This window comes from Coregonus lavaretus, assembly GCF_964263955.1.
Source record: "Coregonus lavaretus genome assembly, contig: HAP1_SCAFFOLD_905, whole genome shotgun sequence".
Taxonomy (NCBI): domain Eukaryota; kingdom Metazoa; phylum Chordata; class Actinopteri; order Salmoniformes; family Salmonidae; genus Coregonus; species Coregonus lavaretus.
The window spans coordinates 110,432-136,263 of record NW_028158401.1 but is presented as its reverse complement, the minus strand read 5'-3'; the positions used below and the strand labels follow the sequence as shown (position 1 = coordinate 136,263).

The 25,832-nt window shown below is 44.9% G+C and overlaps 1 protein-coding gene across 1 annotated transcript in view; it reads left to right on the top strand.

Moving 5' to 3' along the window:
- LOC311124043 (paladin-like) overlaps positions 1 to 24,894 on the top strand; it is a gene marked incomplete at its 5' end in the record, with an annotated part of 42,589 nt that extends 17,695 nt beyond the window's left edge. The window contains one exon of the mRNA XM_084198257.1: positions 23,855 to 24,894. Coding sequence (XP_084054383.1) covers positions 23,855 to 24,004 — 150 coding nt within the window. The remainder of the gene's footprint in view (positions 1 to 23,854) is intronic.
- Positions 24,895 to 25,832: the final 938 nt, after the last annotated feature.

Below are 25,832 nucleotides of genomic sequence, written 5' to 3'. Positions count from 1 at the left end.
ACACCTTCCTGCCTGTGATGGCTTCATCTTCTGACTCCAGAGAGAGTGAGAGAGAGAGAGAGCGAGAGAAAGAGAGGGAAAATACTTATTTATTCACCGGCGATACTCATCTTTGGCTTGAGTCGGCTGTGGCTCACACGTTCCCCAATACCCAGACACACAGAGTTCTTCAGGCAGGGCTGTCCCCAAGCAGCCTTTTAACAGAATGGACCTGGAGTCATACTGATGGATCTGGAGCCATACTGATGGACCTGGAGCCATACTGCTGGAGTCATACTGATGGACCTGGAGTCATACTGATGGACCTGGAGTCATACTGATGGACCTGGAGTCATACTGCTGGACCTGGAGTCATACTGATGGACCTGGAGTTATACTGCTGGACCTGGAGTCATACTGATGGGGTCATACTGATGGACCTGGAGTCATACTGATGGACCTGGAGTCATACTGATGGAGTCATACTGATGGACCTGGAGTCATACTGCTGGACCTGGAGTCATACTGCTGGACCTGGAGTCATACTGATGGACCTGGAGTTATACTGCTGGACCTGGAGTCATACTGATGGACCTGGAGTCATACTGCTGGACCTGGAGTTATACTGCTGGACCTGGAGTCATACTGATGGGGTCATACTGATGGACCTGGAGTTATACTGCTGGAACTGGAGTCATACTGATGGACCTGGAGTTATACTGCTGGACCTGGAGTCATACTGTTGGACCTGGAGTCATACTGCTGGACCTGGAGTCATACTGATGGACCTGGAGTCATACTGCTGGACCTGGAGTCATACTGTTGGACCTGGAGTCATACTGCTGGGGTCATACTGATGGACCTGGAGTCATACTGCTGGAGTCATACTGATGGACCTGGAGTCATACTGCTGGACCTGGAGTCATACTGATGGACCTGGAGTCATACTGCTGGACCTGGAGTCATACTGCTGGGGTCATACTGCTGGACCTGGAGTCATACTGCTGGACCTGGAGTCATACTGATGGACCTGGAGTTATACTGCTGGACCTGGAGTCATACTGCTGGACCTGGAGTCATACTGATGGACCTGGAGTCATACTGCTGGGGTCATACTGATGGACCTGGAGTCATACTGATGGACCTGGAGTCATACTGATGGACCTGGAGTCATACTGATGGACCTGGAGTCATACTGCTGGACCTGGAGTTATACTGCTGGACCTGGAGTCATACTGCTGGACCTGGAGTCATACTGCTGGACCTGGAGTCATACTGATGGACCTGGAGTCATACTGATGGACCTGGAGTCATACTGCTGGACCTGGAGCCATACTGATGGACCTGGAGTCATACTGATGGACCTGGAGTCATACTGCTGGACCTGGAGTCATACTGCTGGGGTCATACTGATGGACCTGGAGTCATACTGATGGACCTGGAGCCATACTGCTGGGGTCATACTGATGGACCTGGAGTCATACTGCTGGACCTGGAGTCATACTGCTGGAGTCATACCCCGGCCATCCTACAATCTAAACTAGATGCCCTCAATCTCACACAAATTATCAACGAACCTACCAGGTACAACCCTAAATCCGTAAACATGGGTACCCTCATAGATATCATCCTGACTAACTTACCCTCTAAATACACCTCCGCTGTCTTCAACCAGGATCTCAGCGATCACTGCCTTATTGCCTGCGTCCGTAACGGGTCCGCGGTCAAACGACCACCCCTCATCACTGTCAAACGCTCCCAAAAACACTTCAGCGAGCAGGCCTTCCTAATTGACCTGGCCCAGGTATCCTGGATGGATATAGATTTCATTCCGTCAGTAGAGGATGCCTGGTTGTTCTTTAAAAGTAATTTCCTCTCAATCTTAAATAGACATGCCCCATTAAAAAAATACAGAACTAAGAACAGATATAGCCCCTGGTTCTCCTCAGACTTGACTGCCCTTGACCAGCACAAAAACATCCTGTGGCGTACTGCATTAGCATCAAATAGCCCCCGCGATATGCAACTTTTCAGGGAAGTTAGGAACCAATATACACAAGCAGTTAGGAAAGCAAAGGCTAACTTTTTCAAACAGAAATTTGCATCCTGTAGCACTAACTCCAAAAAGTTTTGGGACACTGTAAAGTCCATGGAAAATAAGAGCACTTCCTCCCAGCTGCCCACTGCACTGAGGCTAGGAAACACTATCACCACCGATAAATCTACAATAATCGAGAATTTCAACAAGCATTTTGCTACGGCTGGCCATGCTTTCCACCTGGCTACCACTACCCCGGCCACCAGCTCTGCACCCTCCGCTGCAACTTGCCCATGCCCCCACCGCTTCTCCTTCACACAAATCCAGACAGCTGATGTTCTAAAAGAGCTGCAAAATCTGGACCCCTACAAATCATCTGGGCTAGACAATCTGGACCCTTTCTTTCTAAAACTAGCCGCCGAAATTGTCGCAACCCCTATTACTAGCCTGTTCAACCTCTCTTTCGTAACGTCTGAGATCCCCAGAGATTGGAAAGCTGCCGCGGTCATCCCCCTCTTCAAAGGGGGTGACACTCTAGATCCAAACTGTTACAGACCCATATCCATCCTGCCCTGCCTTTCAAAAGTTTTTGAAAGCCAAGTCAACAAACAGATCACCGACCATTTCGAATCCCACCGTACCTTCTCCGCTATGCAATCCGGTTTCCGAGCTGGTCATGGGTGCACTTCAGCCACGCTCAAGGTCCTAAACGATATTATAACCGCGATCGATAATAGACAGTACTGTGCAGCCGTTTTCATTGACCTGGCCAAGGCTTTCGACTCTGTCAACCACCGCATTCTTATTGGCAGACTAAATAGCCTTGGTTTCTCAAATGACTGCCTCGCCTGGTTCACCAACTACTTCTCAGATAGAGTTCAATGTGTCAAATCGGAGGGCCTGTTGTCTGGACCTATGGCAGTCTCTATGGGGGTGCCACAGGGTTCAATTCTTGGGCCGACTCTTTTCTCTGTGTATATCAATGACGTCGCTCTTGCTGCTGGTGACTCTCAGATCCACCTCTACGCAGACGACACCATTTTGTATACATCTGGCCCTTCATTGGACACTGTGTTAACAAACCTCCAAATGAGCTTCAATTCCATACAACAGTCCTTCAGTAGCCTCCAACTGCTCTTAAACACTAGTAAAACTAAATGCATGCTCTTCAACCGAACGCTGCTTGCACCCGCCCACCCGACTAGAATCACTACTCTCGACGGGTCTGACCTAGAGTATGTGGACAACTACAAATATCTAGGTGTCTGGTTAGACTGTAAACTCTCCTTCCAGACTCACATTAAGAATCTCCAATCCAAAGTTAAATCTAGAATCGGTTTCCTATTTCGCAACAAAGCCTCCTTCACTCATGCTGCCAAACATGCCCTCGTAAAACTGACTATCCTACCGATCCTTGACTTCGGCGATGTCATTTACAAAATAGCCTCCAACACTCTACTCAGCAAATTGGATGTAGTCTATCACAGTGCCATCCGTTTTGTCTCCAAAGCCCCATATAATACCCACCACTGTGACCTGTACGCTCTTGTTGGCTGGTCCTCACTACATATTCGTCGCCAAACCCACTGGCTCCAGGCCATCTATAAATCACTGCTAGGCAAATCCCCGCCTTATCTTAGCTCATTGGTCACCATAGCAACACCCACCCGTAGTCTGCGCTCCAGCGGGTATATCTCACTGGTCATCCCCAAAGCCAACACCTCCTTTGGCCGCAATTCCTTCCAGTTCTCTGCTGCCAATGACTGGAACAAATTGCAAAAATCTCTGAAGCTGGAGACACTTATCTCCCTCACTAACTTTAAGATCACTGCACCTGTACACAGCCCATCTGAAATTAGCCCGCCCAACTACCTCATCCCTATATTGTTATCTATTTTGCTCATTTGTACCCCAGTATCTCTATTTGCACATCATCTCTTGCACATCTATCATTCCAGTGTTAATACTAATTGTAATTATTTTGCACTATAGCCTATTTTATTGCCTACCTCCATAACTTGCTAAATTTGCACACTGTATATTATATGTATTTCTGTTGTATTTTTGACTTTGTTTTACCCCATATGTAACTCTGTGTTTGTTTTTATCGCACTGCTATGCTTTATCTTGGCCAGGTCGCAGTTGTAAATGAGAACTTGTTCTCAACTGGTTTACCTGGTTAAATAAAGGTAAAATAAAATAAATAAATAAAATACTGATGGACCTGGAGTCATACTGATGGACCTGGAGCCATACTGCTGGGGTCATACTGATGGACCTGGAGTCATACTGATGGACCTGGAGCCATACTGCTGGGGTCATACTGATGGACCTGGAGTCATACTGATGGACCTGGAGCCATACTGCTGGGGTCATACTGATGGACCTGGAGTCATACTGATGGACCTGGAGTCATACTACTGGACCTGGAGTCATACTGCTGGACCTGGAGTCATACTGATGGACCTGGAGTCATACTGATGGACCTGGAGTCATACTGATGGACCTGGAGTCATACTGCTGGACCTGGAGTCATACTGCTGGACCTGGAGTCATACTGATGGACCTGGAGCCATACTGGTGGAGTCATACTGATGGACCTGGAGTCAAACTGCTGGACCTGGAGTCATACTGCTGGACCTGGAGTCATACTGATGGACCTGGAGCCATACTGGTGGAGTCATACTGATGGACCTGGAGTCATACTGATGGACCTGGAGTCATACTGCTGGAGTCATACTGATGGACCTGGAGTCATACTGATGGACCTGGAGTCATACTGCTGGGGTCATACTGATGGACCTGGAGTTATACTGCTGGAGTCATACTGATGGACCTGGAGTCATACTGATGGACCTGGAGTTATACTGCTGGTGGACCTGGAGTCAAACTGCTGGACCTGGAGTCATACTGCTGGACCTGGAGTCATACTGATGGACCTGGAGCCATACTGGTGGAGTCATACTGATGGACCTGGAGTCAAACTGCTGGACCTGGAGTCATACTGCTGGACCTGGAGTCATACTGATGGACCTGGAGCCATACTGGTGGAGTCATACTGATGGACCTGGAGTCATACTGATGGACCTGGAGCCATACTGCTGGGGTCATACTGATGGACCTGGAGTCATACTGATGGACCTGGAGTCATACTACTGGACCTGGAGTCATACTGCTGGACCTGGAGTCATACTGATGGACCTGGAGTCATACTGATGGACCTGGAGTCATACTGATGGACCTGGAGTCATACTGCTGGACCTGGAGTCATACTGCTGGACCTGGAGTCATACTGATGGACCTGGAGCCATACTGGTGGAGTCATACTGATGGACCTGGAGTCAAACTGCTGGACCTGGAGTCATACTGCTGGACCTGGAGTCATACTGATGGACCTGGAGCCATACTGGTGGAGTCATACTGATGGACCTGGAGTCATACTGATGGACCTGGAGTCATACTGCTGGAGTCATACTGATGGACCTGGAGTCATACTGATGGACCTGGAGTCATACTGCTGGGGTCATACTGATGGACCTGGAGTTATACTGCTGGAGTCATACTGATGGACCTGGAGTCATACTGATGGACCTGGAGTTATACTGCTGGACCTGGAGTCATACTGATGGACCTGGAGTCATACTGCTGGACCTGGAGTCATACTGCTGGACCTGGAGTCATACTGATGGACCTGGAGCCATACTGCTGGAGTCATACTGATGGACCTGGAGTCATACTGCTGGACCTGGAGTCATACTAATGGACCTGGAGTCATACTGATGGACCTGGAGTCATACTGATGGACCTGGAGTCATACTGCTGGACCTGGAGTCATACTGCTGGACCTGGAGTCATACTGATGGACCTGGAGTCATACTGATGGACCTGGAGCCATACTGGTGGAGTCATACTGATGGACCTGGAGTCATACTGATGGACCTGGAGTCATACTGCTGGACCTGGAGCCATACTGATGGACCTGGAGTCATACTGATGGACCTGGAGTCATACTGATGGACCTGGAGTCATACTGCTGGAGTCATACTGATGGACCTGGAGTCATACTGATGGACCTGGAGTCATACTGATGGACCTGGAGTCATACTGCTGGGGTCATACTGATGGACCTGGAGTTATACTGCTGGAGTCATACTGATGGACCTGGAGTCATACTGATGGACCTGGAGTTATACTGCTGGACCTGGAGTCATACTGATGGACCTGGAGTCATACTGCTGGACCTGGAGTCATACTGCTGGACCTGGAGTCATACTGATGGACCTGGAGCCATACTGCTGGAGTCATACTGATGGACCTGGAGTCATACTGCTGGACCTGGAGTCATACTAATGGACCTGGAGTCATACTGATGGACCTGGAGTCATACTGATGGACCTGGAGTCATACTGATGGAGTCATACTGATGGACCTGGAGTCATACCTCTGCTGGACCCATGCTTTAGTTGATTTTCATGTTAAATCTATGGATTCCTGGTCAGTTGGGAATCAAACTTATAATAATAATAATAATAATAATAATATGCCATTTAGCAGACGCTTTTATCCAAAGCGACTTACAGTCATGCGTGCATACATTTCTTTTTGTGTATGGGTGGTCCCGGGGATCGAACCCACTACCTTGGCGTTACAAGCGCCGTGCTCTACCAGCTGAGCTACAGAGGACCACATAGACTCTTATAGACTCTTGGTCAGTTGGGAATCAAACCTATAGACTCTTGATCAGTTGGGAATTAAACCTATAGACTCTTGGTCAGTTGGGAATCAAACTTATAGACTCTTGGTCAGTTGGGAATCAAACCTATAGACTCTTGATCAGTTGGGAATCAAACCTATAGACTCTTGGTCAGTTGGGAATTAAACCTATAGACTCTTGGTCAGTTGGGAATCAAACCTATAGACTGTTGGTCAGTTGGGAATCAAACCTATAGACTGTTGGGAATCAAACTTATAGACTCTTGGTCAGTTGGGAATCAAACCTATAGACTCTTGGTCAGTTGGGAATCAAACCTACTGTATGGTCAGTTTGTCTGGACCCATTCGGTAGTGTTTCCAGTTAGCTATGGGTCATTAGGGGTGATTTGTTTACTGCAGTTTTATGTACTGACTTTGATAGGTGGTTGTCTCACCAAGTTACCTTAAGATAAATGCACTAACTGTAAGTCACTCTGGGTAAGAGTGTCTGCTAAATGACTAAAATGTAAATGTATCTGTGTTTCCTGGATAGTGAGTGTAATGCTGAACCGTCGATGGAACTGTACATCTCGTTTTGTTCGGAATGAATCAGCTTAGAATGGATAAGGTCTCATGGATTGCTGAAAATATTTCTCCACAGTGACACAGTAGAGATGGTTGACAATGCTTTCAGTGCAACATGATCTGTATTATATTGGAACATTCAATGTAGCACGGTCAGAGACAAGGCCACAGCATTAAACCACAAGGTCTGGTTTATTTGCTGTCTGACAATGCTGGCTTTCTAAGCTATAATCAATGGTTGAAGAGTAAGGGATATTGCCAAACAACGATTATCTCAACCATTGTTCCCCAATAGGTCCTCAGGCATGTTTCACATACCAACAACTCTCCAGCAGAGACTGGAAATGGCTGGGTCTCTTTTGGCTTAGAGGAACCTTGCCATCGCTACTTTATCCACTTAAATAAAATACATAATAGTAGCTAGCAAGATGGAGGTCACTGGGTGCATTTCGCAATGGGCTACTGGCGAGTTCGCATCAATTACCTTCACTAAAACCACTGCAAAGGCTTTGCCTGAAAACTTTGGTTTCGAATCGCGACATTATGGCTTGTGATTTGTTAGGAGAGTTGCCTGTCTGAAGAGGACCCGCCCCAGAAGTTGCCAAAACAGTGTCATTGAAACCAGACCCTAGTCACTGTTGCCGGGTCGGGTTTTCCAGACTAAAGGGCTCTGGTCAATAGTAGTGCACTATAAAGGGAAACGGGTACCACCATTTGGGACGAAGCCAATTTTTTTTTATTTCACCTTTATTTAACCAGGTAAGAAGACAGTTGAGAACAAGTTTTTCATTTACAACTGCGACCTGGCCAAGATAAAGCAAAGCAGTGCGATTAAAAACAACAACACAGAGTTACATATGGGGATAAACAAAACATAATGTCAAAAATACAACAGAAAATATATATACACATGTGTGCAAATGTAGTAAGTTATGGAGGTAAGGCAATAAATAGGCTATAGTGCAAAATAATGACAATGTCATAAGCAGTTTCTCTTTATAATAATAATAATAATAATAATAATAATAATAATAATATGCCATTTAGCAGAAGCTTTTATCCAAAGCGACTTACAGTCATGTGCGCATACATTTTTACGTATGGGTGGTCCCGGGGATCGAACCCACTACCCTGGCGTTACAAGCGCCATGCTCTACCAATTGAGCTACAAAGGACCACATTAGACTTTAGACTCATAGGGCCTCCAGAACCTTATTGCATACCGCTTGTCATTCTCGGTGCATCTTTAAAGCAAATATTGGAATCTAAATACACCATTAGCACTCCATGTCTTCTAGTAACATAACTTTTGATTCCCCGCAGGCTAAATGTATGCAAATGCGAAAAACAATTTCTCCTTAATCTGATTCAGCGGTTACGCTTTGGCCATCTGAGAAGATAAAATGTCATTTACCCAAAGTATATTTGTGGTGGAAAAAGAATGTAGATCAACAACATAGTGAGTAAGTGACCAACTTCAAGGAGCCACCTAATCTAAACAGAACTGAGTCTGAAATGGCACCCTAGTCCCTATATAGTGCACTACTTTTGACCAGAGTCCGCAGAGGGAATATTGGAAATATGGGGCCATTTTCAGACACAGCCCACCTGATTGTTCAGCCAAGTCAAGACTTAACTACTTTGATCAAGTCAGAGCAGCGGCTCTTTCAATGTCACAGAATAATTGCCAGACACCCCTGTGGACTGAGTAATTTTCTGGATTAGTCCATAGGCATTGTATATGTTTAGAAATCATCGGATCAGCCTACAGCAGGGGTGTCAAACGTCCGGCCCGCAAACGGGTTTAATCCGGCCCGCGAGATGATTTTGTAAAGTATAAAAATGCGCTGCAATTTTTCAATAAAATAAACTGCTGTTCCAATTGCGTCCACTGGATGGCGCAATAGCAATTGTGTTAAGCAAGCAAACTGTTTATACCGGGGCAGAGCAAGTAGGTCAAGTCTGTGTTTACTCACAGCCGAGACATCAGTGACGCTGCAGTGAAAGCTAGCTACCTCATTGCTAGTGAAATCGCAGTGGCTTCAAAACCATTTAGTGAGGGTGAATTTGTAAAAACATGCATGATGAAGGCAGCAGAGATTGTGTGCCCTGAAAAGCGTCAGGCTTTTGTAAATATCAGCCTGACAAGAAACACAGTTGCAGACAGGATTTCCGATCTTTCAGTGGATTTGGACAGCCAGTTGAAGCAAAAAGTAAAGTCATTTATTGCGTTTTCGGTTGCAATTGATGAAAGCACGGACATTACAGATGTTGCACAACTGGCCATTTTCATCCGCGGAGTTGATGACACATTGACCGTCACCGAGGAGTTCGTGGAGTTGGTGTCGATGACAGATACAACGACAGCAGCTGATATTTTTACCGCACTCGTCGGCGCGCTGGACAGGGTCGGAGTGGACTGGTCCCGCGCTGTCAGCCTGGCTACAGATGGTGCGCCCTCAATGATCGGGAAAAAAACATGCGTTGTGACAAAGTTCAGAGAGAAAGTGCAATCTGCAAATGGAGGACGTGATTTTTTGACTTTTCACTGTATTTTGCACCAGGAGGCTTTGTGTTGCAAGTCATTAAAGATGGATAACGTCATGAAGGTGGTCATCCAAACTTTTAATTTCATCCGATCCAGAAGCCTGAATCACCGTCAGTTTGACAGCCTTCTCAGAGAGAAAGACCACATCTATGGCCTGCCATACCACACTGAGGTAAGATGGTTAAGCCGAGGTGCTGAGGCGTTTCTTTGATTTTCGAGAAGAAATTGAACAGTTCATGGAAGAAAAGGGCAAACCAGTGTTAGAATTCCATTCCGCAGAATGGATGCAGGACCTTGCATTTATGGTGGATGTTACAGAGCACCTGAATAACTTGAACAAACAGCTGCAAGGGCTCAACAAAGTTGTCACGCAGTATTATGACAGCATACGTTCTTTCAAGTTGAAGCTGTCATTGTGGGAGACGCAACTTGCCGGTGGTGATGCAGCTCACTTCCCCTGTCTGAAAATGTGTGCGCGACCCAACATGTGGCAGACATGAAGCGGTTCAAAGATAAAATAACGGGACTGTTACGGGAGTTTGAGCAACGCTTTCAGATTTTTGGTGAACTGGAGAAAGACTTCAACGTTTTTTGCTCGCCAATCACCGTGAATCCCTCTGATCTGCCCGTCAGCATCCAACTTGAAATAATAGACTTGCAGTGTGACTCGGATTTGAAGGGCAAATTTGCTGCAGCTGGCTTGGACACATTTAATCAGAATCTCTTGCCAGGTTACCCCAACTTGACAGCCCTCGCTGCAAAACTGTTGTGCATGTTTGGAACCACATATCTTTGTGAGCAAGTTTTCTCTGTAATGAGCATAAATAAAACAAAGCTGCGCTCAAGGCTCACGCACAAGCACTTGAATCACATCCTGAAGTTGGCTGCCACTCAGGATGTGACGCCTGATATTGATGCGCTGGTGAAAGCTAAAAGATGCCAGGTATCAGGAGTCAAATAAACTATGCAACCCCACTTAACGTGCTACATGAGACACCCTGATATAGTTCTGTGATCTGTGATATACTTCTGTGAATCACTGAGGCATTGTGTGTTTGTGTGTTCTTTGTCCTCAGAACTTTCAAATAACTTGAGGTGTTTTATGATTAATAGTGATGTTGTGCTTTTGGACACACTGTCCTCAGGCTCCAGCTTTATGTTTATATGTTTTTATATTGATGTGCTATTGTTTTTAATTGATTTTATTTTATTTGTATATTTAACCTATTCTTGACTCTGTGGTTCTTGCACTTGTTTGGGGAACAGGATTTAATTCTTTTTATCTACATTTCTGCCTGAGAAATGACCCCCTGATATAGTTCTGTGATCTGTGAAACAGTTCTGTTAATCACTGAGGCATTGTGTGTTTGTGTTCTTCTTCTTTAGAATTTTCAAATAAACTTGACGTGTTTTATGATTAATAGTGATGTTGTGCTTGTACTATTTTGGACACACTGTCCTCAGGCTCCAGCTTTATGTTGTATGTTGATCGTATTAAAACAAAGAAAACAACCTGAAGTTGTTGTTTTTAAGTTATATATACCATGATTTTTCCGGTCCGGCCCACTTGGGAATAGATTTTCCTCCATGTGGCCCCTGAGCTAAAATGAGTTTGACACCCCTGGCCTACAGGCTAGTTAGGCCTACAGGCTAGTTAAGTCTACAGGCTAGTTAAGTCTACAGGCTAGTTAAGCCTACAGGCTAGTTAAGTCTACAGGCTAGTTAAGTCTACAGGCTAGTTACGTCTACAGGAGGTTAAGCCTACAGGCTAGTTAAGTCTACAGGCTAGTTAAGTCTACAGGCTAGTTAAGTCTACAGGCTAGTTAAGTCTACAGGCTAGTTAAGCCTACAGGCTAGTTACATCTACAGGCTAGTTAAGCCTACAGGCTAGTTAAGCCTACAGGCTAGTGAAGTCTACAGGCTAGTTACGTCTACAGGCTAGTTGAGTCTACAGGCTAGTTAAGTCTACAGGAGGTTAAGCCTACAGGCTAGTTAAGTCTACAGGCTAGTTAAGTCTACAGGCTAGTTAAGCCTACAGGCTAGTTAAGTCTACAGGCTAGTTAAGCCTACAGGCTAGTTACGTCTACAGGAGGTTAAGCCTACAGGCTAGTTAAGTCTACAGGCTAGTTAAGTCTACAGGCTAGTTAAGCCTACAGGCTAGTTAAGCCTACAGGCTAGTTAACTCTACAGGCTAGTTACGTCTAAAGGCTAGTTAAGTCTACAGGCTAGTTACGCCTACAGGCTAGTTAAGCCTACAGGCTAGTTAAGCCTACAGGCTAGTTAAGTCTACAGGCTAGTTAAGTCTACAGGCTAGTTAAGCCTACAGGCTAGTTACATCTACAGGCTAGTTAAGCCTACAGGCTAGTTACATCTACAGGCTAGTTAAGTCTACAGGCTAGTTAAGTCTACAGGCTAGTTAAGCCTACATGCTAGTTACGTCAACAGGCTAGTTAAGCCTACATGCTAGTTACATCTACAGGCTAGTTAAGTCTACAGGCTAGTTACGTCTACAGGCTAGTTACGTCTACAGGCTAGTTAAGTCTACAGGCTAGTTAAGCCTACAGGCTAGTTAGGTCTACAGGAGGTTAAGCCTACAGGCTAGTTAGGTCTACAGGCTAGTTAAGTCTACAGGCTAGTTAAGTCTACAGGCTAGTTAAGCCTACAGGCTAGTTAAGTCTACAGGCTAGTTAAGTCTACAGGCTAGTTAAGCCTACAGGTTAGTTACGTCTACAGGCTAGTTAAGTCTACAGGCTAGTTACGTCTACAGGCTAGTTAAGCCTACAGGTTAGTTACGTCTACAGGCTAGTTAAGCCTACAGGCTAGTTACGTCTACAGGAGGTTAAGCCTACAGGCTAGTTAAGCCTACATGCTAGTTACGTCTACAGGCTAGTTACATCTACAGGCTAGTTAAGTCTACAGGCTAGTTAAGTCTACAGGCTAGTTAAATCTACAGGCTAGTTACGTCTACAGGAGGTTAAGCCTACAGGCTAGTTACGTCTACAGGCTAGTTAAGTCTACAGGCTAGTTAAGTCTACAGGCTAGTTAAGTCTACAGGAGGTTAAGCCTACAGGCTAGTTAAGTCTACAGGCTAGTTAAGTCTACAGGCTAGTTACGTCTACAGGCTAGTTAAGTCTACAGGCTAGTTAAGTCTACAGGCTAGTTAAGCCTACAGGCTAGTTAAGCCTACAGGCTAGTTAAGTCTACAGGCTAGTTAAGCCTACAGGCTAGTTAAGTCTACAGGCTAGTTAAGTCTACAGGCTAGTTACGTCTACAGGCTAGTTAAGTCTACAGGCTAGTTACATCTACAGGCTAGTTAAGCCTACAGGCTAGTTAAGTCTACAGGAGGTTAAGCCTACAGGCTAGTTAAGTATACAGGCTAGTTAAGTCTACAGGCTAGTTAAGTCTACAGGCTAGTTAAGCCTACAGGCTAGTTACATCTACAGGCTAGTTAAGCCTACAGGCTAGTTACGTCTACAGGCTAGTTAAGTCTACAGGCTAGTTAAGTCTACAGGCTAGTTACATCTACAGGCTAGTTACGTCTACAGGCTAGTTAAGTCTACAGGTTAGTTAAGTCTACAGGAGGTTAAGCCTACAGGCTAGTTAAGTCTACAGGAGGTTAAGCCTACAGGCTAGTTAAGTATACAGGCTAGTTAAGTCTACAGGCTAGTTAAGTATACAGGCTAGTTAAGCCTACGGGCTAGTTAAGTCTACAGGCTAGTTAAGTCTACAGGCTAGTTAAGCCTACGGGCTAGTTAAGTCTACAGGCTAGTTAAGCCTACGGGCTAGTTAAGTCTACAGGCTAGTTAAGTCTACAGGCTAGTTAAGCCTACGGGCTAGTTAAGTCTACAGGCTAGTTAAGCCTACGGGCTAGTTAAGTCTACAGGCTAGTTACGTCTACAGGCTAGTTAAGCCTACAGGCTAGTTACATCTACAGGCTAGTTAAGTCTACAGGAGGTTAAGCCTACAGGCTAGTTAAGTCTACAGGCTAGTTACGTCTACAGGAGGTTAAGCCTACAGGCTAGTTAAGCCTACAGGCTAGTTACATCTACAGGCTAGTTAAGCCTACAGGCTAGTTACATCTACAGGCTAGTTAAGCCTACAGGCTAGTTAAGTCTACAGGAGGTTAAGCCTACAGGCTAGTTAAGTCTACAGGCTAGTTACGTCTACAGGAGGTTAAGCCTACAGGCTAGTTAAGCCTACAGGCTAGTTACATCTACAGGCTTGTTAAGCCTACAGGCTAGTTACGTCTACAGTCTAGTTACGTGTACAGGCTAGTTACGTCTACAGGCTAGTTAAGTCTACAGGCTAGTTAAGTCTACAGGCTAGTTAAGCCTACAGGCTAGTTAAGCCTACAGGCTAGTTACGTATACAGGCTAGTTACGTCTACAGGCTAGTTAAGTTTAAAGGCTAGTTACGTCTACAGGCTATTTAAGCCTACAGGCTAGTTAAGTCTACAGGCTAGTTAAGTCTACAGGCTAGTTAAGCCTACAGGCTAGTTACGTCTACAGGCTAGTTAAGTCTACAGGCTAGTTAAGCCTACAGGCTAGTTAAGCCTACAGGCTAGTTACATCTACAGGCTAGTTAAGCCTACAGGCTAGTTAAGTGTACAGGCTAGTTAAGCCTACAGGCTAGTTAAGTTTAAAGGCTAGTTAAGTCTACAGGCTAGTTACGTCTACAGGAGGTTAAGCCTACAGGCTAGTTAAGTCTACATGCTAGTTACGTCTACAGGCTAGTTAAGCCTACAGGCTAGTTAAGTCTACAGGCTAGTTAAGTCTACAGGCTAGTTAAGTCTACAGGCTAGTTAAGTCTACAGGCTAGTTAAGTCTACAGGCTAGTTAAGCCTACAGGCTAGTTAAGCCTACAGGCTAGTTACATCTACAGGCTAGTTAAGCCTACAGGCTAGTTACGTGTACAGGCTAGTTAAGCCTACAGGCTAGTTACATCTACAGGCTAGTTACATCTACAGGCTAGTTAAGCCTACAGGCTAGGTTAAGTCTACAGGCTAGTTACGTCTACAGGAGGTTAAGTCTACAGGCTAGTAACGTCTACAGGCTAGTTAAGCCTACAGGCTAGTTAAGTCTACAGGCTAGTTAAGCCTACAGGCTAGTTAAGTCAACAGGCTAGTTAAGTCTACATGCTAGTTACATCTACAGGCTAGTTAAGCCTACAGGCTAGTTACGTCTACAGGCTAGTTACGCCTACAGGCTAGTTAAGTGGGCATACTAAAAGGAGATAGGGGTGTTTGGCGTCTGCATTCATTGTTAGGCAACAGCAGGCAGCTGTCTGTATCTGTGAGAAGTTTATATTTTCCTTGACTGTTACCAGAGGATGTTGAAGTGAACTTCACAGACCTAGTTCCTGTCTAATGACACAATTGTAAATAGCAGGCAGAGTAAACTCAACAAGCTGTGACCCTTTTAATGGTGTTACTGCTTCCCGTCAGTGGCCAGTTATACACACACACACACACACACACACACACACACACACACACACACACACAGACACACACACGCACACACACACACACAAACACACACACACAGACAAACACACACAGACACACACACACACAGACACACACACACACACAAACACACACACACACACAAACACACACACACAGACACACACACACACACACACACAGACACACACACACACACACACACACACACACACACACACACACACAGACAGACACTGTTACGGATACAGGTATCCTGTGTCTTTTTGTGTTTCCTCTCCTTCTGCCCTAATAACAGGTGTCCTGTATGTTCCTGATTGGTGGTCGTTGAGGTGTCTGCTGATTGCTAAGGTGGACCAATCAGTGAACATTCCTCTGCATTGCACCACCTGTTGCTGGTTTTTCAATCACACATCCCATTGTATAAAAGCCGGTCAGTTGTGTTTGTTGTTAGAGAGAGAGACAATTTCTGTATGTGAGTATGGATACTGTGGTGTCCTGTTTTTTTGTTTACTCACTAAGTTGCTGGTTACTCTGTTTGGTAATTTTGTTAGAGACTAATTTCTGTATGTGAGTATGGATACTGTGATGTCCTGTGTTTAGAGAACTCACTAATTTGCTGGTTACTCTGTTTGGTAACTTTGTGTGTTTCTGGGAAAAGGGGAAGTTAAGCAAGCTGCCCTTGGGCATACATTACCCGTAGAAAGAACTGTCTATAAACACTAGTTGGACCTGAGCGGACCACCCCCTGTACTTTTGTATGATTAGCAGTAGCTTAGCGGTTCTTGAGGCAGGCAAGATCAGTTTAGTTTTTTTTTTTTACACTATTGTTTCATTTCTTGGGTCCTGCTCAGCCCTTTTTCCCAAACCTTTACCGTGTGTTCACAAATAAACATTTTATGTTTGACGGTAGTTTATGGTTGTCGTGTAGTTTTTCGTTTTCACTGTTCCATGTCATCATCCTAATTTGCATGAATTATGTTACGGGTCTCATGTCCATCCACCCTAGACGTTTAAAGCCACGGGGTTCGTAACATAATGTGGGGGCTCGTCCGGGATTTATCTCATTGATACTCATGCAAATTAGTTAGTGTCTGGTTCAGTGTTGAGCTTGGCAGCTGTAACTACCTGTTTTTTTTTGTGTGTTCAGTATTCGACGGCTCGTGTTGCTAGTTTAGGATGGCTACTTTTGAGTTGGATGCATTTTTGGAAAACCCTACGTGGGAGGTTTTTGAGAATTGCCGTAGAGTGGATCTACAGGCTTTGGCTGACCACTTTTCTGTACCCATACCGAGGGGTTTAGTGAAAGCAGAAGTTAGGGAAGTAGTGCTAGCGATATTGTTGAACGAGCGAGTGCTTGAATTACCGCCGCCTGACCCTGCTGCTCCTGTAAGCCCGTCTGTGTCTCAGGACGAGGCTAAGGCTCCAGCCACATGGCCCCGTTATGACCCACTCTCCCCACTGACTGACAGTGATGCCAGGATGGATGTCCGCTCGACACGGCTCCAAATGGAGGCGGAAGAGCGGGCACAAATCAGGCTAGACAAGCTGGAAACGCGTAGGCTTGATCAGGAACAGGAGACGCGTAAGCTAGAGGCAGAGCTGGAAACGCGTAGGCTTGATCAGGAACTGGAGACGCGTAAGATGGAACTGGAGATGCGTAAAATGGAACTAGAGGCAGAAACAGCGAGGTTAGTCTCTGCTCATACTATGCCTGCTAGTGAGCCATCCTCACCAGCTGTGTCGGCTGCTACTTTTGATATTAGTAGACAGATCACCTTAGTACCTGTGTTTAGGGAGTCAGAGGTTGATTCCTATTTCAGTGTTTTTGAACGTATAGCGGTAGCATTGAAATGGCCCGAAGAGGTATGGTGCCTATTACTTCAGTGTAAATTAACAGGTAAAGCCCAAGAGGTTCTGTCAGCACTACCTCTTGAAGACAGCTTGAATTATGACGTGGTCAAAGCTACTGTTCTTCGTGCCTATGAGCTTGTTCCTGAGGCATATCGACAGAGATTTAGGTCTCATAAAAAGGCTTCTACTCAGACTTATGTGGAGTTTGCTAGAGACAAAGGAAATCTGTTTGACAAATGGCACAGTGCTAGTAAGGTAACTGATTGTAACTCTCTACGGGAGTTAATCTTGTTAGAAGAGTTTAAAAATTGCTTACCCGAACGCATTGTAGTTTATCTGAACGAACAGAAGGTATCCTCACTGTCGGAAGCGTCTGTATTGGCAGACGAGTTTGTGTTGACGCATAAGAGCGTGTTTTCGGCTCGTACGGAGGGCAGGGCTGCGGAGTTGCTAACTTTTAGTCCTAGTCGACCAGCAGTACATCCAGCACGCCCAAAAGATGTGCGTCACTGTTTCTATTGTCATAAGGTGGGACATATGGTTAATGATTGCTTTCTGCTAAAACGCAAACCGGGGGATGCCTCAGCATGCCAGGCCGCCAACGGGTGTTGGGCTGATTCGTACGGTTGTAAGGCCGGAATCAAGACAGAGGCCTCATAGTGAATGTGGTTTGAAAGTCCCTGTCCCAGATCACAGTTATGAACCGTTCATTTTTGAGGGGTTTGTTTCTATATCAGATGACGAAGCGTCTCAGCGTCCAGTTAGAATCCTCAGAGATACTGGTGCGGCGCAGTCGTTCATACTATCTGATGTGTTGCCCTTGTCCAATAATACATATTGTGGTTCCAGTGTGTAGTACAAGGAATTGAAATGGGATTTGTCCCAGTGCCATTGCACTTTGTGAACGTACACTCTGAGTTAGTCAGTGGATTGTTCAGAGTTGGAGTACGTCCTATGTTGCCAGTAAAAGGTGTGACATTTATAAAGGGCAACGATATTGCCGGAGGAAAGGTGATACCCGTATTGGAGGTATTGGATAAAAGTGACCAGTCTCTCTCCGAGGAGCTGGCACAGGGTTATCCAGATGTGTTCCCTGCTTGTGCTGTCACACGTGCTCAAGCACGACAAGTGGGTGAAGTGATAGATTTGTCGAACACGATTATATTCAGAGAGGGTGACCCAGAGGATAGTTCGGGTGCTACCTCTGGTAAGCTGGTGCAGTCTGACCAACAGTCCAGAGAAAGGAAGAAGGATGTGGAACTTGTTGCTGAGGCAATACAGTTACCAGTTACTCGTGTGCAGCTGATCGCTAACAAAAAGGTTGACATTAGCCTGGCTAAATGTTTTTCTAGTGTTGTCTCAGAGGAGGAGCTAAATAAGAAAAACATGGCATACTTTATTGATGGTAATCTCCTCATGCGTAAATGGACATCCCATGTTGACGCTGGCGGAGATTGGAATGCTGTTTACCAAATAGTGATTCCTACAGCCTTTCGACAAAATGTTTTATCCCTCGCTCATGATCACCAGTGGTCCGGACATCTGGGAGTCACCAAGACTTATGATCGAGTTTTGCGACATTTCTTTAAGCCTGGTTTAAAACAAGATGTGGCTCAGTTCTGTCGGACTTGCCACACCTGTCAAGTAGTTGGGAAACCGAACCAGGTTATTTCCCCCGCGCCTCTTTGTCCCATACCGGCCATAGGTGAACCATTCGAACATGTGATGGTTGATTGTGTTGGACCATTACCAAAGACAAAATCTGGTAACCAGTTTATGTTGACGATTATGTGTGTGGCCACCAGGTACCCAGAGGCCATTCCTCTACGAAGGATTACTGCTCCGGTGGTGAGTAAAGCGTTGATCAAATTCTTCTCAACTTTTGGGTTACCTAAGGTGATACAAACTGATCAGGGTACGAATTTCCTTTCTAACCTTTTCAAACAAGTGTTAAAATCCTTGTCAGTTACACACCGTGTGTCAAGCGCATATCACCCAGAGTCTCAGGGTGCGCTTGAACGTTGGCATCAGACACTGAAGTCTATGCTCCGTAAATATTGCTTATCGTGTCAACGTCTCTAAAAGAAAGATAATGAGGGATGAGGTCGGTTATTTGCTGGAGAATAACCTGGCTATGCCAAGTTCAAGTCCTTGGAGTTCTCCGTGCATTCTGGTTCCTAAACCTGATGGAACGTCCAGATTATGTACTGACTATCGGAAGGTCAATGCTGTCACAGTGCCCGACTCGTTCCCGTTACCCAGACTAGATGACTGTATTGATACTGTTGGTGCTGCTACTTATGTAACCAAACTAGATCTTCTAAAAGGTTACTGGCAGGTGCCATTAACCTCACGTGCCTCCGACATCTCTGCCTTTGTGACCCCAGACCACTTCCTACAATATGCTGTCATGGCATTTGGGATGCGGAACGCACCAGCCCCTTTCCAACGCCTGGTTAACACAGTATTGGCTGGAGTTCCTAATTGTAGTGCTTACCTTGATGATCTGGTAATTTATTCAACTGAGTGGTCTGATCATGTTAACACTCTAAGGGTAGTGTGTGAACGTCTAGCAACCGCTTCTCTAACCCTGAACTTAGCAAAGTGCGAGTTTGGGAAGGCCACTGTTACTTATCTCTGTAAACAGGTCGGCCATGGTCAGGGTGCGCCCTGTAGATGCCAAGGTCTCAGCTATAAACGCATTTCCCGCACCTACCACCAGAAGAGAGCTACGCCGCTTTTTAGGGATGGTTGGCTACTACCGTAGTTTTTGTAAAAATGTCTCTGCGGTAGTTGCTCCATTAACGGATTTGCTCAGTCCGGCGAGAATATTTGTTTGGGTCTGAAGATTGTCACACTGCTTTCAACACTGCTAAAGCACTCTTATGTAGTACTCCTGTTCTTGCTGCGCCAGATTTTGAACGGCCGTTTAAACTGGAGGTAGATGCAAGTGCCAGAGGTGCTGGTGCTGTTCTACTGCAGCCGGACCAGAGTGGAGTGGACCATCCTGTCTGTTATCTTTCACGGAAATTTAACAAATGTCAGACGAACTATTCCACCATTGAACAAGAAGCTCTAGCTTTGTTGTTAGCTCTGCAGTACTTTGAAGTTTATGTTGGTTCCAGTGCATTACCAGTGATAGTGTATACTGACCATAACCCCTTAGTTTTTCTCCACCGGATGTACAACCAGAACCAACGCTTATGCGTTGGGCACTTGTCGTGCAAAATTATAATTTGGAGATCCGCCACAAAAAGGGGTTGGATAATGTGTTGGCAGATGCTTTGTCTCGTGTTTAATGATCTAGGTTTTTTTTGGTTAGCCCGGCAGGATGATTTTTGAATTTTGGGTGTTGTGATGGTATGTGTGTCGCAAACCATTGTGGTTTGCTCTTTTAAGGGTGGGAGTGTTACGGATACAGGTATCCTGTGTCTTTTTGTGTTTCCTCTCCTTCTGCCCTAATAACAGGTGTCCTGTATGTTCCTGATTGGTGGTCGTTGAGGTGTCTGCTGATTGCTAAGGTGGACCAATCAGTGAACATTCCTCTGCATTGCACCACCTGTTGCTGGTTTTTCAATCACACATCCCATTGTATAAAAGCCGGTCAGTTGTGTTTGTTGTTAGAGAGAGAGACAATTTCTGTATGTGAGTATGGATACTGTGGTGTCCTGTTTTTTTGTTTACTCACTAAGTTGCTGGTTACTCTGGTTGGTAATTTTGTTAGAGACTAATTTCTGTATGTGAGTATGGATACTGTGATGTCCTGTGTTTAGAGTACTCACTAATTTGCTGGTTACTCTGTTTGGTAACTTTGTGTGTTTCTGGGAAAAGGGGAAGTTAAGCAAGCTGCCCTTGGGCATACATTACCCGTAGAAAGAACTGTCTATAAACACTAGTTGGACCTGAGCGGACCACCCCCTGTACTTTTGTATGATTAGCAGTAGCTTAGCGGTTCTTGAGGCAGGCAAGATCAGTTTAGGTTGTTTTTTTTACACTATTGTTTCATTTCTTGGGTCCTGCTCAGCCCTTTTTCCCAAACCTTTACCGTGTGTTCACAAATAAACATTTTATGTTTGACGGTAGTTTATGGTTGTCGTGTAGTTTTTCGTTCTCACTGTTCCATGTCATCATCCTAATTTGCATGAATTATGTTACGGGTCTCATGTCCATCCACCCTAGACGTTTAAAGCCACGGGGTTCGTAACAGACACACACACACACACACAGACACACACTCACACACACACAGACACACACACACACACAGACACACACACACACACACACAAACACACACACACACAGACACACAGACACACACACAGACACAGACACAGACACACACACAGACCAGTGACTAGTCACAGACCAGTGTTTCAGTGAGAAACCAGTGTTTCAGTGAGAGACCAGTGTTTCAGTGAGAGACCAGTGTTACAGTGAGAGACCAGTGTTGCAGTGAGAAACCAGTGTTACAGTGAGAGACCAGTGTTGCAGTGAGAGACCAGTGTTGCAGTGAGAAACCAGTATTTCAGTGAGAAACCAGTGTTTCAGTGAGAAACCAGTGTTTCAGTGAGAAACCAGTGTTTCAGTGAGAGACCAGTGTTTCAGTGAGAGACCAGTGTTTCAGTGAGAAACCAGTGTTTCAGTGAGAGACCAGTGTTTCAGTGAGAGACCAGTGTTTCAGTGAGAGACCAGTGTTTCAGTGAGAGACCAGTGTTTCAGTGAGAGACCAGTGTTTCAGTGAGAGACCAGTGTTTCAGTGAGAAACCAGTGTTTCAGTGAGAGACCAGTGTTTCAGTGAGAAACCAGTGTTTCAGTGAGAAACCAGTGTTTCAGTGAGAGACCAGTGTTTCAGTGAGAGACCAGTGTTTCAGTGAGAGACCAGTGTTTCAGTGAGAGACCAGTGTTTCAGTGAGAGACCAGTGTTTCAGTGAGAGACCAGTGTTTCAGTGAGAAACCAGTGTTTCAGTGAGAAACCAGTGTTTCAGTGAGAGACCAGTGTTTCAGTGAGAGACCAGTGTTTCAGTGAGAGACCAGTGTTTCAGTGAGAAACCAGTGTTTCAGTGAGAGACCAGTGTTTCAGTGAGAAACCAGTGTTTCAGTGAGAGACCAGTGTTTCAGTGAGAGACCAGTGTTTCAGTGAGAGACCAGTGTTTCAGTGAGAGACCAGTGTTTCAGTGAGAAACCAGTGTTTCAGTGAGAAACCAGTGTTACAGTGAGAGACCAGTGTTACAGTGAGAGACCAGTGTTTCAGTGAGAAACCAGTGTTACAGTGAGAGACCAGTGTTTCAGTGAGAAACCAGTGTTACAGTGAGAGACCAGTGTTACAGTGAGAGACCAGTGTTACAGTGAGAGACCAGTGTTTCAGTGAGAGACCAGTGTTACAGTGAGAGACCAGTGTTTCAGTGAGAGACCAGTGTTTCAGTGAGAGACCAGTGTTTCAGCGAGAGACCAGTGTTACAGTGAGAGACCAGTGTTTCAGTGAGAGACCAGTGTTTCAGTGAGAGACCAGTGTTACAGTGAGAGACCAGTGTTTAGACCAGTGTTACAGTGAGAGACCAGTGTTACAGTGAGAGACCAGTGTTTCAGTGAGAGACCAGTGTTTCAGTGAGAGACCAGTGTTTCAGTGAGAGACCAGTGTTACAGTGAGAGACCAGTGTTTCAGTGAGAGACCAGTGTTGCAGTGAGAGACCAGTGTTTAGACCAGTGTTACAGTGAGAGACCAGTGTTAGTGAGAGACCAGTGTTACTCAGGAGAGTTGAGTCAAATATCTGTCTTTTTTTCTTCAATTATTACAAAATATGTTAATTGTTAATTGAATTAATTGTAGAATTCCAAACAACTGTGTTTGTTCAGGAGGAGCCAGAAGAAGGAAGAATAATTATTTATTATCCACTATCACCGGGAAACAGGGTCGTTTTTGGGTTCTGCTTCATCCTAAATAAAGTGTTTATCAAAAGTGCACCGTTCCTTTTCTGTTGCTCATGTGTTAATTGTTACTGTAGGAGCATTTGGCTTCACTAGACAATTCTGTTTACGTCCGACTGCTTGGAAGGGGGTGACTCTCTCCGAGTCTCGCCCGGGACCTCCGGAGGGGGCTTAGGATTCGTGAGAAGTTTGCTAGTTTACGCTTCAGTAGTAGGTCTATCCGTGGGTATGGAAACCTCCAGAGAATCTACTGTAGTGTAAAAACGCTCTAAAGTGTATCATTCCTGTTCTGTTGGTCATGTGGTGTTTCCGCTATCTCTCCTCCTGCATAGTTAAAAAACCACCGTGTCGGTCAGATTGAAGGACTAGTAAAACCACTGTGTAAAGTTCTATGGCTAAATGTTTTAACTATAAAAATGGTCCTTATTTGTTGTAACCCTGTGTATCTCCTCATGTGGTTATGTAGGGGGCTAACAGGATATCGACCCTGTGTATCTCCTCCTGTGGTTATGTAGGGGGCTAACAGGATATCGACCCTGTGTATCTCCTCCTGTGGTTATGTAGGGGGCTAACAGGATATCGACCCTGTGTATCTCCTGTGGTTATGTAGGGGGCTAACAGGATATCGACCCTGTGTATCTCCTCCTGTGGTTATGTAGGGTGCTAACAGGATATTGACCCTGTTCTGTTCATGTGTTTCTCCTGTTTGAGCTGCTGTGGTGTTTACACATTGTGTTTCTCTCTTCCTGTGTTTATCCTGTAGGTGGCAGCCAGGGCTGGGGTGTACGACCTTCTCAACCAGCTGGGTTTCTCCGAGTTTGAGAACCTTCGGGACACGCCACTCGCTAGGCTCCGCTGCCGCTGGCAACGACAGAACGTCCAATCACGCCCCTACAGAGGGGTGTTCATCTGAGCTGAGGAGAGATCACTGTGAACTGCCAAACTATGTCTGCTTCTGAAATGACACTCTATTCCCTATACAGGGCAGGGATTAGAGGGCCATTTTATGCAACCTATGTCCTCCTGTGCTCTTCTTTTTTATAGTTTTAAAATGTAATAATGCTTTTTTTTTTTTTTTAATGTAATAATGCTTTGTGTTTTAAAATGTAATAATGCTTTGTGTTTTAAAATGTAATAATGCTTTGTGTTTTAAAATGTAATAATGCTTTGTGTTTTAAAATGTAATAATGCTTTGTATTTTACCCTCGTATCACTCCGATACTGTATTATTATAATACTGCTTTTTTTCAAACCCACTACCAATGTTATTTAGTATTTGAATGAACAGCTGTTTTAATACTGTCAGTTGGTATTGTCTGGTTCTTCTTCGTCTGCTCTGCTCTGACTGGCGCCAAGATTCAAGCTGACATTTCTGCCACGTGCTCTATTGTTTCATTGTTAATATAGGAGCAGAATGAATTCATATTTAGTCCCTTTTTTTTTTTTTAAGACAGAAAAGGTATGAACTGACTTACTTAGAATGGACCGTAATAGGTTTTATCAAAGGAAGTGTATATTCAACTGGCAGAACAAACAGCTTATGCATAGGGGTTCAAATGAAGGGTTAAAGTAGGGTTAAGGTTCGGTTTAGAAACGAGGATTATGTTAAGGTTAGTTTCAGAGGTTACGGTAAGGGTTAGAGTTAGGAAAAGGCTTAAACTTTGGGTTAGCGTAACTCCTCAATCGCCATTAATTTTCTGCCGGTTAAATAGACACAACCTTAATCAGAAGACAGAATTGTATTTGTCTGTACTAGAATGTATTTGAACGTTTCTCAGTTTAAAATATAGTTGAAACTGCAGACTTTTTTTTTAAATGACAGCTTCTTTGTTTAAATGGAATACATTTCTGTTACATTTAATCAACATACAGTATCAGTCTCCAAGTCCACTCCCAAGCATTCATCTGCCAAACTGCTGTAGATGCTGCCAAAGCTGAGCTTCTGCTCTGTGTTTTACTGCTGCTCGCATGTGCCTCTTGTCCTCAATTCTTCACAGCAGTTGCTCCACTCATTAAAGGGGCAATCTGCGATTGGTACATCGATTTTCAGATTTTTAAAATAATGATATATATATACCAATTTGATTCTTGAAGAATGTAACTTATAAATGCCTCATGAGCTAAATCCAACTGTCGTACCCCATCAGAACCCAAAATACAAGCTTGTTTTACTCCGAGGTTTGTAAACAATGTAAATGCAAACAAACACTGTCTCCTTTTATAATGTTGATATTATGGATGGTCTGTCCTTGTATCCATGGCTCTGTCTATGAGTGGTTACGTCTTTCCAGCACCATCCCTCAGGCTTTTTACCAAAACAGTGGTGGGGTGGACGCTTTAGGTGTTTGAACTGCGAATTTCCCATTTTAAAGGGGTAATATGGGATTCAAACAACAACAAAGCAGGCTCTCCGCCACCTGTTTTGGTAAACAGCTGAGGTATGGGACTGGAGAAACGTAACCATTCTCAAATTCATAGACGGAGCTCGTAAGCACTGACCGTAACTGTACTAATCCCAGATTCATAGACCGAGCTCGTAAGCACTGACCGTAACTGTACTAATCCCAGATTCATAGACCGAGCTCGTAAGCACTGACCGTAACTGTACTAATCCCGGATTCTCCCTGCATACTTGGAACAGCTGCTGAAACCATTTACGCAATCGACTCATTTGAGGTTTCCAACTATCAGTAAAAGGTGTCCCCCCTCTTGGGATATTGGGTGCATCCCAAATGGCACCC